Source organism: Nannobrachium achirus, assembly GCF_963921795.1.
Source record: "Nannobrachium achirus genome assembly, chromosome: 20".
Taxonomy (NCBI): domain Eukaryota; kingdom Metazoa; phylum Chordata; class Actinopteri; order Myctophiformes; family Myctophidae; genus Nannobrachium; species Nannobrachium achirus.
The window spans coordinates 45,347,741-45,367,348 of record NC_137827.1 but is presented as its reverse complement, the minus strand read 5'-3'; the positions used below and the strand labels follow the sequence as shown (position 1 = coordinate 45,367,348).

General features: G+C 47.0%; 1 protein-coding gene across 1 annotated transcript in view; it reads left to right on the top strand.

Annotated features, from left to right (window-relative positions):
* ralgapa1 (Ral GTPase activating protein catalytic subunit alpha 1) overlaps window positions 1–19,608 on the top strand; it is a 134,631-nt gene that overhangs the window by 74,340 nt on the left and 40,683 nt on the right. Inside the window, exons 33-40 of the mRNA XM_080751092.1 lie at window positions 207–350; window positions 788–971; window positions 2,906–3,024; window positions 3,324–3,443; window positions 3,827–4,075; window positions 4,890–5,091; window positions 6,135–6,250; window positions 7,016–7,140. Coding sequence (XP_080607218.1) covers window positions 207–350; window positions 788–971; window positions 2,906–3,024; window positions 3,324–3,443; window positions 3,827–4,075; window positions 4,890–5,091; window positions 6,135–6,250; window positions 7,016–7,140 — 1,259 coding nt within the window. The remainder of the gene's footprint in view (window positions 1–206; window positions 351–787; window positions 972–2,905; window positions 3,025–3,323; window positions 3,444–3,826; window positions 4,076–4,889; window positions 5,092–6,134; window positions 6,251–7,015; window positions 7,141–19,608) is intronic.

The following is a 19,608-nucleotide window of genomic DNA, read 5'->3' as shown; positions in this document are numbered from 1 at the left end:
TACCATGGTAACCAGCTAACACGTTCCTGGACAGGAAAACGTTAAAACGTCTGGGAACGTGTTAGGCATTGCAAAAGTCTTCTAGTGTTTCTCTCACTAGTATTCACTTCCTCAATTCCTCTTTTATACTTCTTGAAAAGTTCTATTAAAATTCTATTAACTTGTGTGCTCGCTCGTGTGTGTGTGCGTGTGCGTGTGTTTTCCAGCTGGTAGTGTCGTTGCTGTTGTGTCTGTTGGACTGGGTGATGGCCCTGCCTCCAAAGACCCTCCTGCAACCTGCAAACATCCACCATCCTCCAGAAAAAGAACCGCCGGCCGTACCCAAGACCCTGCTCAGCTGCATCTACAAGGTACTGATTAGGTTTGGGATAGTCTCGCGTAGCCAGACAACTATTCCACAATCTCTGAATGCTATAGAGTCTGGAACTACAGCTCCCGAACGGCAGCAAGCTATGCATGCTTAGATGATTTGTATCTATATTAGGATACATGTGCACGACTGTAAAAATGAAACGGAAATGGGGAGGAGGCTTCACTTCCGCTTTATAAGGTATCTTCTCATTTGCAAATTGCGGGAGTCAACAGTCTGGCCATGCGAGACTAGGTTTGGGACGATATGAAAACTCACGATTAACGATTATTGTTCCGCGATAATCAAAATATCCCCAACATCCGTTATCCTGGTGCGGAACGTTTGTCAATGTGCAATGTGACGCGTTGTGAGCTTCCAGGGACTATTTTTTAAAACAGTCTCTCTCTCTCTCTCTCTCTCTCTCTCTCTCTCTAGGTCCTCCATGGCTGTGTGTATGGAGCTCAGTCGTTCAGCAATCCAAAGTACTCCCCGCTGCAGTTGACAGACCTGCAGAGCCCAGACTACGACCCCTATCTTCTGCTGGAGGGACTCCGGGAGCCCGAGCCTCTCCACAGCCCCGAGTCTGAGCGCTCCAGTAAACTGCAGCCTGTCACCGAAGGTAACCACGCTAGAATAGATGCACTGTCAATCAGTCTGGACTAAGGCCCATTGGGATGAGAAATTAGAAAATGACAGGGCCGCTCAGTGACTGCGTTTCAACTGAACAGTGAAGCGCAGTCACTGATTGGCCCGGTCATTTTCTGACCCCATCGCGGGGGTTAATCCATCCCTGGGCACTGATCAGTAGTGCTGTCGCCTCACAGCTAGAAGGTTCTGGGTTCGATTCCGTCCAGCGGGTGCTGGTGGTGTGTTCTCTCCTCCGCGTCATCAGTGCCCATACCCTCTGTGGGTTTGGCAAAAGGGCCTTTCTGTGTGGAGTTTGCATGTTCCCTCCTAGGGTAGGTAGTACCCTCATAAAAAACATGCAGTAATCCTGGTCTCTATACTGCCTCCCCTGGCCAGCCGGGGCGCCTGATGGAGGTGAAAGGAACTGGTTGGAATAACAATGTCCTTCCACGCGCTACGTCCAACCGGGGAAACTCCCCCCTGTCAGGTGAAAAGAAGCAACGTGGACTCATACCATATACTGTCCAGTCTATATTCATACAGTACTAGTGTATACAGTATGATGCATGTTAAAATATACCAGCCATATTATTCCTACTGCTCACGTTTTTGAACTCATTCACAAATGGGTGTGTGAAAATATAAAGATATTGGAAAGTTGTGTGTGTGTGTGTGTGTGTGTGTGTGTGTGTGTGTGTGTGTGTGTGTGTGTGTGTGTGTGTGTGTGTGTGTGTGTGTGTGTGTGTGTGTGTGTGTGTGTGTGTGTGTGTGTGTGTGTGTGTGTGTGTGTGTGTGTGTGTGTTTGTGTGTGTACTGCTTCCCACTGTGATGGGACAGCAGGACAGACGGTGCAGTCTAATGACTGGAGCGTCCTCACACACCATGCTCTCCTCTTTACTCCCCACCACCGACCGTGGCCTTGAAGGATGCTGGACCTCAAAACTAATGGCAAGGATGCAGAGAGAGAGGGGGGGGGAGACCTTTAATCCTGCCTTTATTAACCTTTCGTTTACACTGACTCAAACATACATCAGGACAGTCGGTATTAAAAAACGCATTCATGTACTACTTTATTTATGTTTTCCTTAGAGAGACAAAACCAGTGACTCTTGATCAATGCTACACAATACGTCCCCTTGCCCCGGGAGGGAGGGAGAGAGGGAGGGGGAGAGGGAGGGAGAGAGGGAGGGAGGGAGAGAGAGAGAGGGGGAGAGGGAGGGTGGGAGGGAGAGAGAGTCTCCTGAGGTTCCTCCACTTGTGGAGAATGTCAATGCATATCTCTAGTCTGCTCACAGTTCTATCAATAAAGAGTGTGTGGCGTGTGGTGTCCCCAGTGTCACTGACTGTGTGTGTGTGTGTGTGTGTGTGTGTGTGTGTGTGTGTGTGTGTGTGTGTGTGTGTGTGTGTGTGTGTGTGTGTGTGTGTGTGTGTGTGTGTGTGTGTGTGTGTGTGTGTGTGTGTGTGTGTGTGTGTGTGTGTGTGTGTGTGTGTGTCTGTGAAAGGATGTTGATTGGAGAAGAACACGACAGCAGCTCAGTGAGTGTGATGGCATCGGATTCTGCTCTGCATGGGGCCAGCAATGTACATCCATTACTCTGTGTGTGTGTGTGCGTGTGCGCTCACGCTTGCGTGTTTGTGTTTGTGTCCCTCGCTGTCTCTGTGTAATGCACCAGTTTGTGTTGAACTCACTGTGAAACTTGTTATCAGAATCGTATATATTTGCACACATTGGCCACACACACAGCTTGTGTGTGTGTGTGGGGGGGGGACTTTGTGTATGAAGAGCCTTATTGATGTTGTGTTTTGAATTTCTGTATTTAACCTGCTTTAAACCTTTTTATCTTGTTGTCTGGTGCTCGTTCACATCTGTATTCCGATTAGTAGTTGTCCTCGTAATCTAAACGTGTGTGCCTTCTCTCTTTCCAGTGCGTAGTCGTATCCAGCAGGGCCTGGTTTCCATAGCGGCCAGGACGGTCATCACTCACCTGGTCAACCATCTGGGACACTACCCCATGTCTGGAGGTCCTGCCATGCTCACTAGCCAGGTACAGGAACAGCAAATGTGGACACATAAGTATCCATTTTGTTACATTTTTGAGACTCTCAGAGTTACCCAAGGGATAATCATTGCGGAGAAGGTCATTATGTCTCTCAATAATGACCCCGATTATTATCCCGCTAATTCACCAACCTTTGAAAAAATCAAACTCGTCGGTGGCAGGCAATGAGTAATGTGAACAGTATTACCTGTGTATCGATTCTGCAGCATGATACCAACATGTGAGAATGAGTATGTACATGCAAGTCAAAGGAAATCATTCAGCAAACTTATTTTGGTCCCCAGGTGTGTGAGAACCAGGACAACCCGTACTGTGAGAGCACTGACCTGGGACCAGAGCTCTTCCACTCCCCAAACCTCCAGTTCCTGGTCCTCAACGGCTCCACACTGCTCACCGTGCTGCAGGTACACCAGGAGATAATCTAGTCCTGTCTGGTTTTCAACCCTTTTTCATATCAAGGACTGTTATTTATTCAGCGTTTGAGCCACGGACCACCATTTGATGACATTTAGCCTCTCAGGCCCGAAACTTCTATTTTTGTCCACAATTCGATGCTGTATTGATGTTGGTACCATAGGCGAGATGTTTCTCAAAATAACAACTCTTCTACATTCTCTAATAGTGTCGATTTCTTGTAAATGAAGTAATGATGATCTTTAACAATACTTTAACTTTATAGATGTTTAACTCTTGTGAGTGTAAAATGAAACCAAATGGACCACATAAGGGTCCATTTGGTTTCACAGTAGAGTTTCCACCTTGAACCGTGAACCTCTCCCGTCTCCAGATTCGCTCGGAATCGGGCGTCCCGGGCGGAGGCATGGCGGCCGGCCTGTCCTCGGCGCCCGCCTGCGTGCGCGTCATCGTGCGCGACGTGGCGGGCAAACACTCGTGGGACTCGGCGGTCCTCTACGGACCCCCGCTGTCCCCTCCGCCCAGTCCCACGTGCGGGCATGACGTGCGCACGCCCACCCCGGGCCCCCAGAGACGCGCGCACGCGCAGAAGAGCCTCCAGCCGGCAGCGCACACGCCCCCGGCCAGAAGGGGAGGAGGAGGAGGAGAGACGATGGAGGAGGAGGAAGAGGAAGAGGAAGAGGAGGAGGAGGAGAGGGAGCTGGAGGAGGACGGAGGAGAAGAGACAGAGGGAGGGGAGGCCAAGGAGGCCAGCGAGGAGCAGATGGGGGACAGGTAGGCCTGTTACAATTATTACTTAATCCACTGGTTCTCAAACTTAGAAATTTGAAGGTCTCCCTTTAACTTTGACAGTGTACAAATTGCACCGTTAGTGATACCAAAGTGATAAATGGTAAATGGTGCATTGGACCGATGCAAACACAATGTAAAGTAACAGCAAAGGTGACCCTTCCCTGGATGATGATGCGTTCGTCCAGAGACAAATGAACTCGCCTTTATGAGCCTAATTATTCAAAAAACTACAGATTACAGAAAAAAACAATGACTGTTGAAAGGTCAGTTTTTTGTGTGTAATTGAGGTCAGGAAACCTGAAAAAAAAACATAAGAATAAAAAAATCACACCCAATGTGAAGTGAGCGGTGGTCGTGCTTGCATAAAGTCTTCAGACACGTTTTGCTATGGCAAAACGCTGAGGAAAAAGGCTACAGACATACGACATATGACATCACTAGACAAACATGATGCTACGTACACACATTTTACTATGGCAAAACGCGGAGGAAAAAGGCTACAGACACACGCACAGCCACATATAGGAGCGGTTTACCACTGCTCAAAAAAGAATATGTGAATTTGATGTTATAAGACGTTTAAGTAAAGAAACTGAGTAGTTTTCCCACCCCTGGACAGCCCTAGGAACAGGGGAGGCGAGGAGGAGGAGGAGGAGGAGGAGGATGGCGAGGACAGACCGGAGCTGAGGGAGGCGGGCTCGGAGCAGCTCCCGGCGCCGCCGCTGGCCAAGCGCGTGTGCCGCGAGGCGGTGCCTGCCTGGGACTCGCTCAGGCAGGGAGAGGACGCACTGGACCACATGCTGCAGTACCTGGGATACTCCAGCCCCGAGTGTCTGCAGAGAGCAGGTACGCACGCACACACACACACACACACACACACACACACACACACACACACACACACACACACACACATGTACACACACACACACACACACACTCACACCGGACTAGGGATGGGACGACATGAAAATCTCATATCACGATCATTGTGACAGAAGACATCGCGATTTACGATATTATCACGAAAATCAAAATCCAATATTCTGGGTCGGAACATTTGCCCAAAAATAGCACATGTACAAGCTCACGACGAGCTTGTAGATCGGCTATTTTTTGGCAAAGACATTTGATTAAGAGTGAAAAAAAAAAGACTATCAAGTATGTATATTATAAGTACCTTTTACCAATTCTAGAGGGTTTAAGTTGTACCGGATATGCAGCTCGGCAAATAAAAGGTGAATTGATCCCAGCGCATGACGGAGGACGATATCACAATAATTTGAATCTCCAAGATACGATTATCGTGAGTGTTTTTTATCACGATAAACGATAATATCGCTTATCGTCCCATCCCTAACACATGCACACACACACACACACACACACACGCAAGCAGGCTCACTTTCTCCCTTTATACAGCTTCAATTTATTATATATATATATATATATATATATTTTTTTTTTTTTTTTTTTTTTTTTTTTTTTTCAGCTTCAGTTTAGTTTTGAAAAAAAAGCTTACTTTTTACTTTGTTTTTATTAGTTTTTGTCTCAGTCTTATTTCTTTATTGTAATCTGGGGTATTTGTCAGGGGTTGTGAGATTCAAAAAGTTCAGAAAAACTACTACAAATTTCCCATCTACAAGCTCATGACTAGGCGTGAGCTTGTAGATCTGCCATTTTCATGTATTTTTTTAATTATTTACGAATATTAGGCTTATGAATTGCGAAATAGGCTAAACTCGTAAAAGCCTTCTTTTTATTTAATTTATATTTTTCATTTTTTTCATTAGTTTTTGTTAACTATAACCCTGGTTACTGTTCATATGATCCCATTAAACACACCCTCAGTTTATATCAAACTCACCTCTGTGATTGGTCCTCCCCAGGAATGCCACTCAACATCCCGGCCCCTCCCCCGGCGTGCGTTTCGGAGAAGCAGGAGAATGACGTCATCAACGCCATCTTGAAGCAGAGCGCCGCCGAGCGGGAGTTTGTCCTGCACGTACGTACTGCACCGAAGCTTCCACAGTCCTTCTGTCTGGTCACTGGACGTTCTGAGCACTTCTCTCCACCCTTAGGGGCTTTGCACACATGCCTGTTGTGTTTTTTTTTTTTTTCGTTTGCTGCATGATTAAAACGCATTGGATTTGGTGTGAAATGCTGTGCGGAATCCGCTACAAAAACTCCACTCAGAAAAGGAGTCATAAAAGGAGTCAATGAGAAAAGTTGCACAAATCAAACTGGGTTAGATCTGGGAAAAAACGCACTGCCGCAGCCACTTGCCGCACGAGGTCATAGAGAATCATTTGTTTCTTTAAAAAAAATGAAATCGTCGTGCTTGCAAAGCCCTTTAGGCTGCTTGTTGATGATTAGAGTCTAGAGCGCACCTCCAAAAGCACTTTCACTTGCCGAGGTGCCGAGCTGTGACCGATTGCTGTTTCCATTGCAATGTGATAAACATATAAACTGGACCGTGTCACACTCATACACACAAAAGCACACAGCACCAGTGTGCTTTGCTCTGGACTGGCCTTTATACAGCCCTGGGGTAGGCAACACATTCTGGCAGAGGTTTGCGCCCTGCGGAATGCCCCTTTTCTATTTTCTTTACCATTAGTATATATCTCATTACATCATCTTCTATCGTTGTTTTTGGAAGAGGGCAATTCTCTTCCCTTAATAATAATAATAATATATATCTTTTCCCATTTAATTGTGCATTGTGCTGATTTGTAACGAGCGTCAACCGCTGACTGTGTTGTTTCAGCGAGGCGAGGGCCTGAACATGAGAGCTCCGGTGCAGCCAGAGCCGGAGACACAGACTCCCCAGTCGGCCTTCTACTACTGCAGGCTGCTCATCAACATCCTGGGACTCAACTCCTGGGAGAAGAGGTGGGAGAGACAGGAGCGTACAACACATACAGCACATACTGTACTGTACACAGTGACACAGCCTGAGTGTTAATGCAACTCCTAACACGTGTTAACGGAATCAGAATCAGTTGCATTGTCACATCACAGGTTTACAGGTGTAAATCCGTTTTTTTGTGCAAGCTCCATTTTGTTGTTTTCAGGGGGGAAAGAAAGAGAAGGGGAGGGGGAGGAGAGAGGGAGAGCAAGGAGGAACACATGTAGCGGTTTGTTAGACGCTTTGAAATTGACGTGCGGGGTGCCAGTCAGGCTTAGCCTGACAATAAAGAAAATACAAATAATAACAAACGCTACAAAGCGTACACACATATAAAGTATGCACCCTTGTTCAAACCCAGAAGTATACCCTTTTTGAAACCATAGACCTTTTGAATGTACCAGAAACCATAAACACAGCAGAAAATCATATGCACAACAATGGGAATAATAATGAGACCACACACACAACAATCCAAGTTTTTAGGAGTTTGTATTAAGTTCAGAGGGGTTCAAAGAAAAGTCAGTTCCGTTCAGTTCATTCCATTCAGAGGAAAATAGCCAATTGAAATGTTCCCAACAAAAGAAACTCAGAAAAAATCAAACTCAAAGTTCTCCTTTAAATAACCCACAGGAAATCAATGAAAAACGAAAATGAAAACTTCCCCTTTAAAGAAAATGAATACACTTCAGATTTCCTCTTCGTGGAGTAATGTGTTAGTTCAGACCGACCTGTATTGAGCTGTACACGGAATCCTGGACATTTAAGTGTAGACGGGGCTTTCCTCCTGTGTCACCGCTTCGGGTAACACACTGTGGTTGTAGCACACACAAACGCACACACACACACACCGCTCGTACAGCGGCTCAGTGTGTCACAACGTAGCGCCGTTAACAGCTGTTAGCTCTTCCAGCCAGCGATGATGATGGGCGATCGTGAGGGGAAGACATCATGCACGTTGGCCGCCGATTCTCCTCCGTGGACGCTCGTCTCAACGCAATCGCCAAACTAGGCTTAACTGACAGCTAACGGCTAAACAAACAGTCGCGCTAGAACTGTGTCTGGCTGTCGACAGCCACGCAGCCTCTGGCTCTGTTCACCATAGCCTCCTCCTCCAGCAGCAGCACTGACTCGCGCCGATTCCATTCATAAAATGGGACGGAACCATCATGCTGAATGATGCAGGTGAGTGGATGAGCGTGAACATGGGTGTGCGCGTTGTGACTTGAGTGACAGGTTCGGTGACAGTTAAAAGCAACGGTGGCAGAGTGACAGATCGCCACACTCCCCCCCCCTTAGAAAAAGCCGACCCACAGGTAAGGCTTAAAATCCTTTAAACTCCTCTTCATCACTTTCTTCCAGAAAGATGTTGAGCACTTTGTTTCGAGCATCCTCCTCTTCATCCTTGACCATCAGGGACTGGGAGAATGAGAGGTCAGATGCGGAAGTATCCGGATCCCTGACATTTTTGTCCTTCCTCCCAGGAGCCTTTGCCATTGGAACCTGTCCCGAATCAGGGAATCCGAGGAAGTCCTCATCCTCACTCTCCTCTTCAAAGGTCCGAAGAATTCTCTGCCTCTGCTGTTCATCCACTTCCTTGGCAGTGGGATAGCATGGCTTGAGCCTAGCCACATTCACCACTCGCAGGTCTTCTCCGGAGTCCTCCTGCACTACTTCGTAGTTCACAGGTCCGACCTGACGAACTACTCTGTACGGCCCAAGCCATTTAGGAGCCAACTTAGCAGCAAATGATTTTTCTGCTTTTGACAATGGATGAGACCGTAACCAGACCCGAGCATTCTCTTCCACCTCCATGTCTCGTCGATGCTTGTCGTAGTTCCGCTTTTGCCGTCGACGACCCTTAGTGAGGTTTTCGGAGACAAACAAGTTCAGTTCCTCTAGTTGAGCGACCTTTGAGTAGGCAGGAGACGTAGGTGGTAAATCCCGTGGCTGCAGCAGCACATCTAAGGGTCCTCGAAGTGGTCTGTTCAGATTGAGTTCCGCTGGTGTTACTCCGGTGGACTCATGAACTGCTGAATTCAGGGCAAACCTGAACTCGGGAAGATGTTTGTCCCAGTGTTTGTGGTTATTGCCAACAAACGAAGCGATCATGGTCTTTAAGGTGCGGTTCACTCTCTCCGTCAGATTAGTTTGAGGATGGTACGCACTCGTGAGCTTCTGGGACACCTTCCAGATTTTGCAGGTCTCCTGAAACACTCCAGCAATGAACTGCGAGCCACGATCAGACAAAATGTAATCTGGGACCCCCCAACGAGTCAGAATCTCCTGAGTGAAGATCTGGGAAACCTTTGTGGCCGTGGCTTTACGGAGGGCAAAGAGTTCCACCCACTTGGTGTAATAGTCCACGAACACGAGGATATAGGCGTTCCTGTTGGAACTCATGGGGAATGGGCCCATCAAATCAACTCCCAACATTTCCCAGGCACGATGTACCTGTGTCTGTTGCAGTTTTCCAGCCATTTTTCGGCTTTCCGGTTTGTATAACTGGCAGACTTGACAGTTCCGGACATGTTCCTTGACGTCAAAACTGAGCCGGGGCCAGTAAACGAGAGCTTTCATCCTCCTGTAGGTCTTATACCTACCGAGATGGCCACATAAGGGGTCCTGATGGAACAGTTCCAGGAGAAGAGGTCGCAGAGTAACAGGGATATACAGTTGGTATAAGGCCCTGTGAGGTGACTGTACAATGCGGTAGATCATATCTTCCAAGATGGTAAGAGTGGTAGTTGAATTTACAGTCACCTCTCCCTTTTCATTCTCCAAAATGTTCTGATAGTGAGCCTGACACTCAGGGTCCTTCTGCTGGGCCTCCCATATGGTCTGGATGGAAAGAGGGAGCTCTGGCAGTGACGCTGGTTTGGTGGACAACACTGTGGCACAGATGGCCGGAGGATTGTCGTCCTGGTTCAGTGGTGCTCTGGATAGGGCATCCGGAACAGTATTATATTTACCCTTACGGTACTCCACAGTGAACGTAAACTCTTGTAGTCTCAACGCCCACCGGATCAGTCGGGTACTTGGCTTCGTGGTTTTAAAGACCCACACCAGTGAAGAGTGGTCCGTCACCACTGTGAATAGCCGTCCTTCCAAATAGTTCCGCCATTTCTCCAGGGCCCAGACTACGGCCAAGCACTCGAGCTCTGTGGCAGAGTAGTTTCGTTCTGCAGAGTTTAAACTTCTGCTGGCAAAAGCCAACACTTCTTCGGTTCCCAGGCCTGTTCTCTGCACCAATACAGCTCCCAAGCCTACCTCGCTGGCGTCAGTGTACACCAGAAAAGGAAGGTGGAAGTTGGGGTGGCCCAATATCGGTGGGAGCACAAGATGTTCCTTCAGCTCCTCAAATGCCTCCTGACATTGAGGAGTCCATTTGAATTTCACCCCTTTCCTCTTCAAGGCATTGATTGGGTCGGCTATTTGCGAGAAGTTAGGCACGAAGCGATGATACCACCCGGCCATTCCCAAGAAACGCTGGGCAGCTTTAAGGCTCGTGGGTGCAGGGAATGATTGGACAGCCTCGGTTTTCTCTGGGTCAACATGGACACCGGCAGAGGACACAATGTGTCCGAGAAACTTCAGAGTAGTCCTACAAAACTTACTCTTCTTCATGTTGACGGTCAGTCCAGCTTCTGTGAGCTTATCGAGTACTGCTTGGATGTCGTAGAAGTGTTGTTCCCATGATGACGAATAGATAATGATATCGTCGAGATAGACGAAGCAGATGTTCCCTTTCAGGTCCTTCAGGGCAGTTTCCATTAGCCGCTGAAACGTTGCAGGGGCATTTTTCAACCCGAATGGCATAACTTTAAATTGAAAGAGCCCATGTGCACAGACGAAAGCAGTTTTATCCTTTGCTTCAGGATCCATCTCCACCTGCCAGTAACCACTGTTCAGGTCCAATGAAGTAAACACAGCAGCTCCAGACAGACTCTCGAGGATATCCTGGATGGTAGGCAAAGGGTACGCATCTGTATGGGTGTCAGCATTTAACTTCCGGTAATCCACACAGAAGCGAGGTTTTCCTGTCTTTTTTGGTATCAACACCACTGGAGACGCCCAAGGAGAGTTGGAGGGTTCGATAACGTTATCCCTCAGCATGTCATCAATCAACTCCTTCATGACTTGCAATTTAGGAGGAGACACTCGATACGGCTTCTGTTTAATGGGGACGCCTTGGTTCAAATAAATGGGGTGTTTCAGTATGCCAGTACGTCCAATCCGAGTAGTGCACACATCGGTGTTACAGTGGAGTTGCTCCAACAGCTGGTCTTGCAAGTCAGTCTCCAGGTGTGACTCCTGAACAGCAGTCAGCAGTTGTGACACATCTGATGAAGATGGGAGTTCCATACCCCTGGGTTCTAGGGCGGAGAAGAAAGCAACATGAGGTTTTGGCTTACCTCCAACCTGGGGCGCTGAGCGGTAGTTGACAAAGTAATATCTGGCTTTCTCATCAAGTCTGAACCAGTAAGTTCCACCAGAAATATCCATTTGCAGCCCACTGTAGAAGGTGAAGTCTAGACCCAAGACCACCGGAAAGGCAAGGGTCTGAGGTGAGAGAACCACCACAGAAAGGACCCATGTTTTCCCCTGTAGGGATAGTTCCACCTCAGTCCATCCAAGGGGCAGCTTTCCTTCCCCATCGGCTAAGTACAGAGGGCCCCCAGTCCAAGAATTGAGCTTATCCGTTGGCCTCTTAATGATCTCCCATAGCCGCTCATTAAGGAGGGTGTAAGAGGACCCGGTGTCCACAATAGCACTTCCTTGCCATTGGCCGATGGTTAATGGTACAATTAACTGCTGGGGAACTGGACTGCCAAAGGCTGAGGAGGTAGGGTTGAAGATAGAAGTAGGAGTGAAGGTCTGTGAGGTCACAGTTGGAGGGGTGTGAACAGTCGGTGGGGATGAGGCCTTCATAGACATGTTCACAGCTGTTTTTTTCTCCCATGGCTGCTCTGCACGACCTTGATTGGTATTTGAAGTATTCTGTCTCGGCTGCCATTGTGGGCATGACCGTGGAGCATGGCTCCCTTTACATCTCCAGCAAAAGATCTGAGTTGGGGTGGTGGCTGGGGTGGTGGCTGGTTTTGACTGAGAGGAAGGTTGAGGTGGCTTAGACAGCTGGGTTCCATCTCCAGATCCAGGTTTAGTTAATCGTTTTGCCCTCTGATTATACAGATCCTGGCTTTGCTTGTCTTTCTCCAGCTGCTGTCCCAGACGCACCAACTCATCCACTGTTCCCACTCGTCCCCGAAGCTGACTGGCCAGCCGGGGGTCAATGTTTTTGAGAAGTAATTTAACAATGGCTGCCTCTGTCATTGTGGATTTCCATCTCAAGCACAAGGCACGATACATGTAGGCAAAATCACGGATGCTTTCATCCTCTCCTTGCACCCGTGATCTCACTCGCTCTGCCAACTCGTCCTCATAGTCCTCGGCAAGGAAAGCAGAGAGGAACTTCTCCTGAAATTCAGCCCAGGTATGGGTATTGAGTCGCACCACATCCCACCAGTCCCTGGATGTGCCGTGGAGCACATTACGCAGAGTAGCGAGCAGTTCCTCATCGCTCAATGCGTTTAGGGCCAAGAAGTCATGACACTTCTCAAGGTACAGCAGAGGGTCCTGGCTGTCTTCCATCCGTCCGAAACAGGGGAACTGTAATTTTATGGGAATTTTCCCCACATACCTACCCCTCAGTTCGGTATGATGGGTTTGATGGGACACCTCAGCTGAAGGAATGAAATTACGATCCGTTGTACCACAATTCATGGTAGACTGTAAGTGTGGCAGCCTCCCTTTCGCAAATGGTGGCTCCTCCACCGCCATGGTCGGGACATTCCCACTTGTCACAGGTGTGGTCTGTACTGAGGTCTGTGGTCTGTGGTCTGTGATCCCGGACTTAGGCAGGGAAGTCATATTCAGGGTCTGAGCTCTCACATGGTCCTGGTCCATGCTCTGGCTACTCATTTGCAGTACGTCACTCTGGAGATGACGTACAGTCTGAGTCATGGGTTTAAGGCCATCCATTAAGCTTTTGAGCAGATCAGTGTGCAGGGCTTTCAGACGCCAGTTTAATGAACTGTCCATTTGGTTCCTCATGAAATCAAATTGTCGAGTTATTGCCTGATTGAGAGAGACCAGTTTATTGTCATATTGAGTGGTGATTTTATTGGAAAAGGCTGTCAGCATTTTCTCCATCTCCTGGTGGCTAAGTGGCGCTTCTGAGACGGGAGAATAGTGAGTGGACCTGTTGTTTTCCCCAGATGTAATCGGTATTGGTCGGGATGTGCCAGGAAGAGGCCCCTCTTGGGGGGTACCAGAGTGGGCACCAGAGAACGGATTCCCAGGAGAGAGGGGCACGGATGCAAGGCCAGTAGCCCCCTCGGGTGACCTGGAAGGGAAAGGATTGGAAAGGGGAGGGCTCGCTGATCTAGGGACAGTAGCCCCCTCTTGTGGAGGAAGGGGAGGGCTCGCTGATCTAGGGACAGTAGCCCCCTCTTGTGGTGGAAAAGAGATGGGTTGGACAGGCAAAGGCCTCTCTGATCCAGGGACAGAAGCCCCCTCTTGTGGTGGAAAAGAGAGAGGTTCGAAAAGCAGGGGCCTCGCTACTTTAGCGGTGATAGCCCCCCCTGGGGTTTGAAGAGAGAGAGCCTGCATTCTCATTTCCATGTCCTGTAATGAGGGACGGCTTGTATTGTGAGTTGGTTGAATAATATTGAGTAGCTCATTCCTTCCCGGCTGATTAGCAGATCCAATTGGCTGTGTAACCCTCGCAGGTGAGGGTACCAGGGGGTCAAACAGTGAGATATTATAGGTATTGTTATCCACAGAATCCATGAGAGACGCCATTTTGGAAATTCCACAAATTGTTTGGTTGACTTTGTTTGGAGTTTTGTTCATCGGTTTGTTAGTTTGTTGGTGTGCTGGTTTTGTTTGTTTATTGCAATAAATTTCCCACAAGGTGAAAATGCGTTTTTGCGGTTCCTTTGTTTGACAAGGTTTTGAACGGTTTTGTTGTAGGTTTCCTCCTTTGTTTGTTTTAAATGCTTCATCCCATCTGGGGTGCCAATTTTTATGTAGCGGTTTGTTAGACGCTTTGAAATTGACGTGCGGGGTGCCAGTCAGGCTTAGCCTGACAATAAAGAAAATACAAATAATAACAAACGCTACAAAGCGTACACACATATAAAGTATGCACCCTTGTTCAAACCCAGAAGTATACCCTTTTTGAAACCATAGACCTTTTGAATGTACCAGAAACCATAAACACAGCAGAAAATCATATGCACAACAATGGGAATAATAATGAGACCACACACACAACAATCCAAGTTTTTAGGAGTTTGTATTAAGTTCAGAGGGGTTCAAAGAAAAGTCAGTTCCGTTCAGTTCATTCCATTCAGAGGAAAATAGCCAATTGAAATGTTCCCAACAAAAGAAACTCAGAAAAAATCAAACTCAAAGTTCTCCTTTAAATAACCCACAGGAAATCAATGAAAAACGAAAATGAAAACTTCCCCTTTAAAGAAAATGAATACACTTCAGATTTCCTCTTCGTGGAGTAATGTGTTAGTTCAGACCGACCTGTATTGAGCTGTACACGGAATCCTGGACATTTAAGTGTAGACGGGGCTTTCCTCCTGTGTCACCGCTTCGGGTAACACACTGTGGTTGTAGCACACACAAACGCACACACACACACACCGCTCGTACAGCGGCTCAGTGTGTCACAACGTAGCGCCGTTAACAGCTGTTAGCTCTTCCAGCCAGCGATGATGATGGGCGATCGTGAGGGGAAGACATCATGCACGTTGGCCGCCGATTCTCCTCCGTGGACGCTCGTCTCAACGCAATCGCCAAACTAGGCTTAACTGACAGCTAACGGCTAAACAAACAGTCGCGCTAGAACTGTGTCTGGCTGTCGACAGCCACGCAGCCTCTGGCTCTGTTCACCATAGCCTCCTCCTCCAGCAGCAGCACTGACTCGCGCCGATTCCATTCATAAAATGGGACGGAACCATCACGCTGAATGATGCAGGTGAGTGGATGAGCGTGAACATGGGTGTGCGCGTTGTGACTTGAGTGACAGGTTCGGTGACAGTTAAAAGCAACGGTGGCAGAGTGACAGATCGCCACACACATTTTCTAAGATACCTACTGTACATATATTCACAGACCATGAAAAGCAACAGGTTGCGTATACATAAGGGTTAGAATCTGCCGTGGTGCATCCATCCGGCTTTGTCGGGTGTGTGTGCGAACACAATGGGCCCGTGTTCGGGGAAGGGAAGCCGGGCGGGGAGTACTCCTACGGCCTGGGGCAGCACCTGTCCGCAGTGGGGATGGGTATTGTCAAGAACATCACGATACGATACGTATCACGATACTTGGGTCACAATATGTCTGCATCACAATATGTCTGCATCACGATATGTTGCGATGCGATTCATATTGCGTTAAATTGCAAAAGAAATCTTGTGTTTCAGTCACTTCTACTTTAAGGGAACTGTACATTTGGAAAGGTCTTGCTGCACAGTGCTATGCAACGAACATTAGCTATATTGACAAATACTTGTTGCGGCTATATTTGAGTGAAGTAGAAATAAAGTCCTTTTGCACACCTACTAGGACAGGGTGTAAGAGCAGGCAACCAGTGCAACGGTAGAACAAATGTACAGTAAGTCCCGCACACTGTCTTCACTCGTAGAGGTAGTTTATTACAACGTTTCGGTCTAAACAACCTCCATCGGGTATCTGGCTAGATGCCTGATGAAGGTCATTCAGACCGAAACGTTGTAGCCTGTAGCCTAATGAACTACTGCTGTAAGTGAAGACAGTGTGCAGGACTTACATTCTTTCTATATTTTAATGAAAACGTGTAAAAGTGTAAAAGAAAAATGGTTCACCAAAATCATCTCCATAACTTTCCTCTTTTAACCACATGAGCATCCCTATTGTGGGCATGTCATGAGAGGCGAACGATTAGAAAAATAGGAGCTTTCTGCAAGCTCGTACTGTAGGTCAGCTATTTTTGCCATATGAAATACAACAAAGTATACAAGATGGTTAAACTGTCACACAGAAGTTCTAGTTTTCAGTACAGAAGCACTGCTAAAATGCATTTAGCGTAAACGTGACTATCATGGAGACACATTGAACAGCAACCATAGATCTTCCCTATGGCTTTTAAGCACCGTCGCTAAACAAAGGCAAGCAAGCAGACGGCACTTTCCGCTGCGTTGCATTGCGCGTGTGTTCATATGGGACCACGTGTAGGCTTGTCAGCCTGCCCAAGTTCTGGGCTGATTTCCAAAATGTCACGGTATCTTTTTAAATGACTCAAGCTAATGGACACTCATCAGCCTTAATGCCTCATAGAAAACTGGCCTCCGTGGAATTACACCTCCTGCTTTCACCAAGCACAAAAGACACTCGCCATGCGTGCGTGCCCGTTTGTGTGTGTTTACGTGAAGCGCGTGTGTGTGCTTGTGAAATAATGAGCGCGGTAGCGTATTGATCAAACCATCCCATTTGGAGTCAGAATAAAAGACAGAGAGAGAAAGAGAGGGAGACGGACAAAAGGCGGCGGTTAGATGACAGGACCGGAAGAGAGAGAAGAGAGCGAGAGAGAGAGAGAGAGAGAGAGAGGAGAGAGAGAGAGATGAGAGAGAGAGAGAGAGATGAGAGAGAGAGAGATGAGAGAGAGAGAGAGAGAGAGAGAGAGAGAGAGAGAGAGAGAGAGAGAGAGAGAGAGAGAGGAGAGAGAGAGAGAGAGAGAGAGAGAGAGAGAGTGTGTGAAGTGGACGGAGAGGAGAGGGATGGATGGATAGAGGCAGAATGGTGGAGAGAGGGATGAGGGGGAGAGAGAGAGAGGAACAGAGCAAACAGGGACAGGGGAGAGAGAAGTAGAAGACGAGTGAGAGAGAGAGAGAAACTAGGCCGAGGAGAGAGACTCTTAATTATGTGTTGTTTTGTGCTCCCACTCTCCAGTCTCTCCAGGTATTCATGTGGGGCATTACTGCATTAAGAAGCTGAAATTCATCCTAGTGCGCGCACATGTGTGTGTGTGTGTATGTGTGTGCGCGTGCGTGCGCACGGATACATGCAAGCATCAGTCCTTTTATGCTCGTCGCCCCATCATCATCCGAGGTGCAAATGGGAGTCTTTGAGAGGAGAGAATGAGGCCATTACCGAGTATCAGTTTAATAAAGAACAAATCGCTAGCTCTCTCTCCCTCTTTCTCCCTCTCTTTATCTCCCTTTCCGTCCATCTGTGTGCCTCCCTCTCTCTCTCTCTCTCTCTCTCTCTCTCTCTCTCTCTCTCTCTCTCTCTCTCTCACGAAGTGAAAAGCATAAAGAACGAGGAGTCATTATCGGCTCATTGTGAGTCGCCGCACGAGCGCAGGTTTCCCAACCTGTGGTTGGGGGACCCGGTGGTCGGTTGGTAGGATGTCCAGGGTCACCGTGGGACCACATACAAATGATGGAAACAGGTGTGACCGACACCTCCGCACACCGCACTAGTATCGTGTATACCAGCGATTCTCAAGTGGGCTCCTAAATAATTGGCAAAAAACACTTAAGATTTCATTGATAATACACTACATATTGAGTGCCCATGATGAAATATTTATCGCCCAGTGCCCAATTCATTTATTGATTTTACCTTATTTCGGAGGGTAGGAGTAAAAGTAATCTGAGTAGATGTAATCCGAGTATGTCCTGGATTTTTTTGCGATAGTATTTTCTTTCACTCAGAACAGAAAAATATCAACCGTGGCCATCTGTGCTTTTGTACCAGCCCGTAGAGAAGGGCTCGTTTTAAACATGAACGTGATTTAAAAGTTTGATTAGGAGATAAATGCACTTTTGTGAATCTCATAACACAGGCTCTCTACAAGGAAACGCGACTTCATGGTCACGTGATCTCCCCTTGCATTCCGGGAATTGGAGTGTTTCTCTTCAGAAACGAGTGCCTTGTACAGTAAGCTACAGTTTAACCGTAGCTTACTGTACAACACGTCAAACTGGGACTGGGCACTGGGAGACATCAAAGAGTTTGACGTGTTGGCACATCCAATGTGTTTACTTTATTGTGATAAATAGCAACTTAAAAGTATATCGATCCAAGCAGCATGCTCTGAAAAATGCCACGCTCCTCACCATATGACCACTTAACTTGGGGGGAACTAATGAGAGAGCAGGTAAAGACCCCTGGGGGATCCCGGACAATGAAGGGGCCATAAGGTTTATGTGGTGTTTAAGCCATACACACACCGGCAGCAACGCTAAACGGCAACCTGCTCGCCAGGAGCAGTTAGAGGTTCAGTGATTGCTCAAGGACACTTACTGTAGACGTGATGCCAGGAGGAGAGGGGATTCCAACCTGAACCCGCTCTACCTCCTGAGCCATTGCTGCCTTTTGTAAGCTATGCACTGTTTCTTTAGCATTTCTTTCAAGGAACAGTTCAGATTACTGCTGTAGAATTTAAATACAGATACCATTTGTTAGAGCATGTGCTGTCCGAGCCAACAAAGGCTTCTGTTAAGTAAGTGTTTTGAAGATGTATTTTTTAAAATTGCATATGAAATTTTGATCAAAGCAATATTTCCACCAGCTTTATCACTGAGCTTTGCGATGCCATTGGCATATCAAGCAATTCTGTCAGATGTTTTCAACATCGAGGGTGGACAACCACATACGTTTTTAAAATAGTACACAGGAGGCCGTAGAAATCATATCAGACATAATCATTAATTTGTGTGTAAATGTTGTTTATAATCTCTGGTAGTAGTGTTATGAAGCAATTATATTATTGATTTATGAACAAGTGGCTAAATATGTATTTTTAGACACAATAATCCCATTCCCAAGATACACCGCAATTTCTCATGGGTAGATGTGACTTATGGAGTCTAGTAGAGTTACTGTAAATAGTAATAAAGAAATCACTGGCTTATTGTGTCTAAAAAGACATAGTTAGCCACTTACTAAATGAAAACATTTTAACACTCATCTTTTCTTTTCTCTATTTACGCTCTAAAATATGAACCAAACCAAAACCAAAGTTGTGGTACTGGGAATACCTAGTAGCCTACTTGCTCTAATCTTTTTCCCAGGCCATAAAAATAATATATTTTATGTTCAGATACCCTCTCTTTGTGAAAACATGACCAATGTCGCTTTGTCTCACTAAATTATACTGCTGACTCCTTATTTCATCTAATTTAATAAGACTTCAAGCAATGATATTACGTCTAAAAGCATGCAAGATCCGCGCTTTCCGGTCTATCATTCATCTCGATTGGTTCATTGGTTTATCGAGCTATTCCCAAAATGTTATGCATTTAATTAAACTCCATCAAAATGCTCCACTTTCCTGCATGGCATCAATTATCTTTTTGTGAAGGTTTCCAGTTGTGCCCCGGAGTAGACTA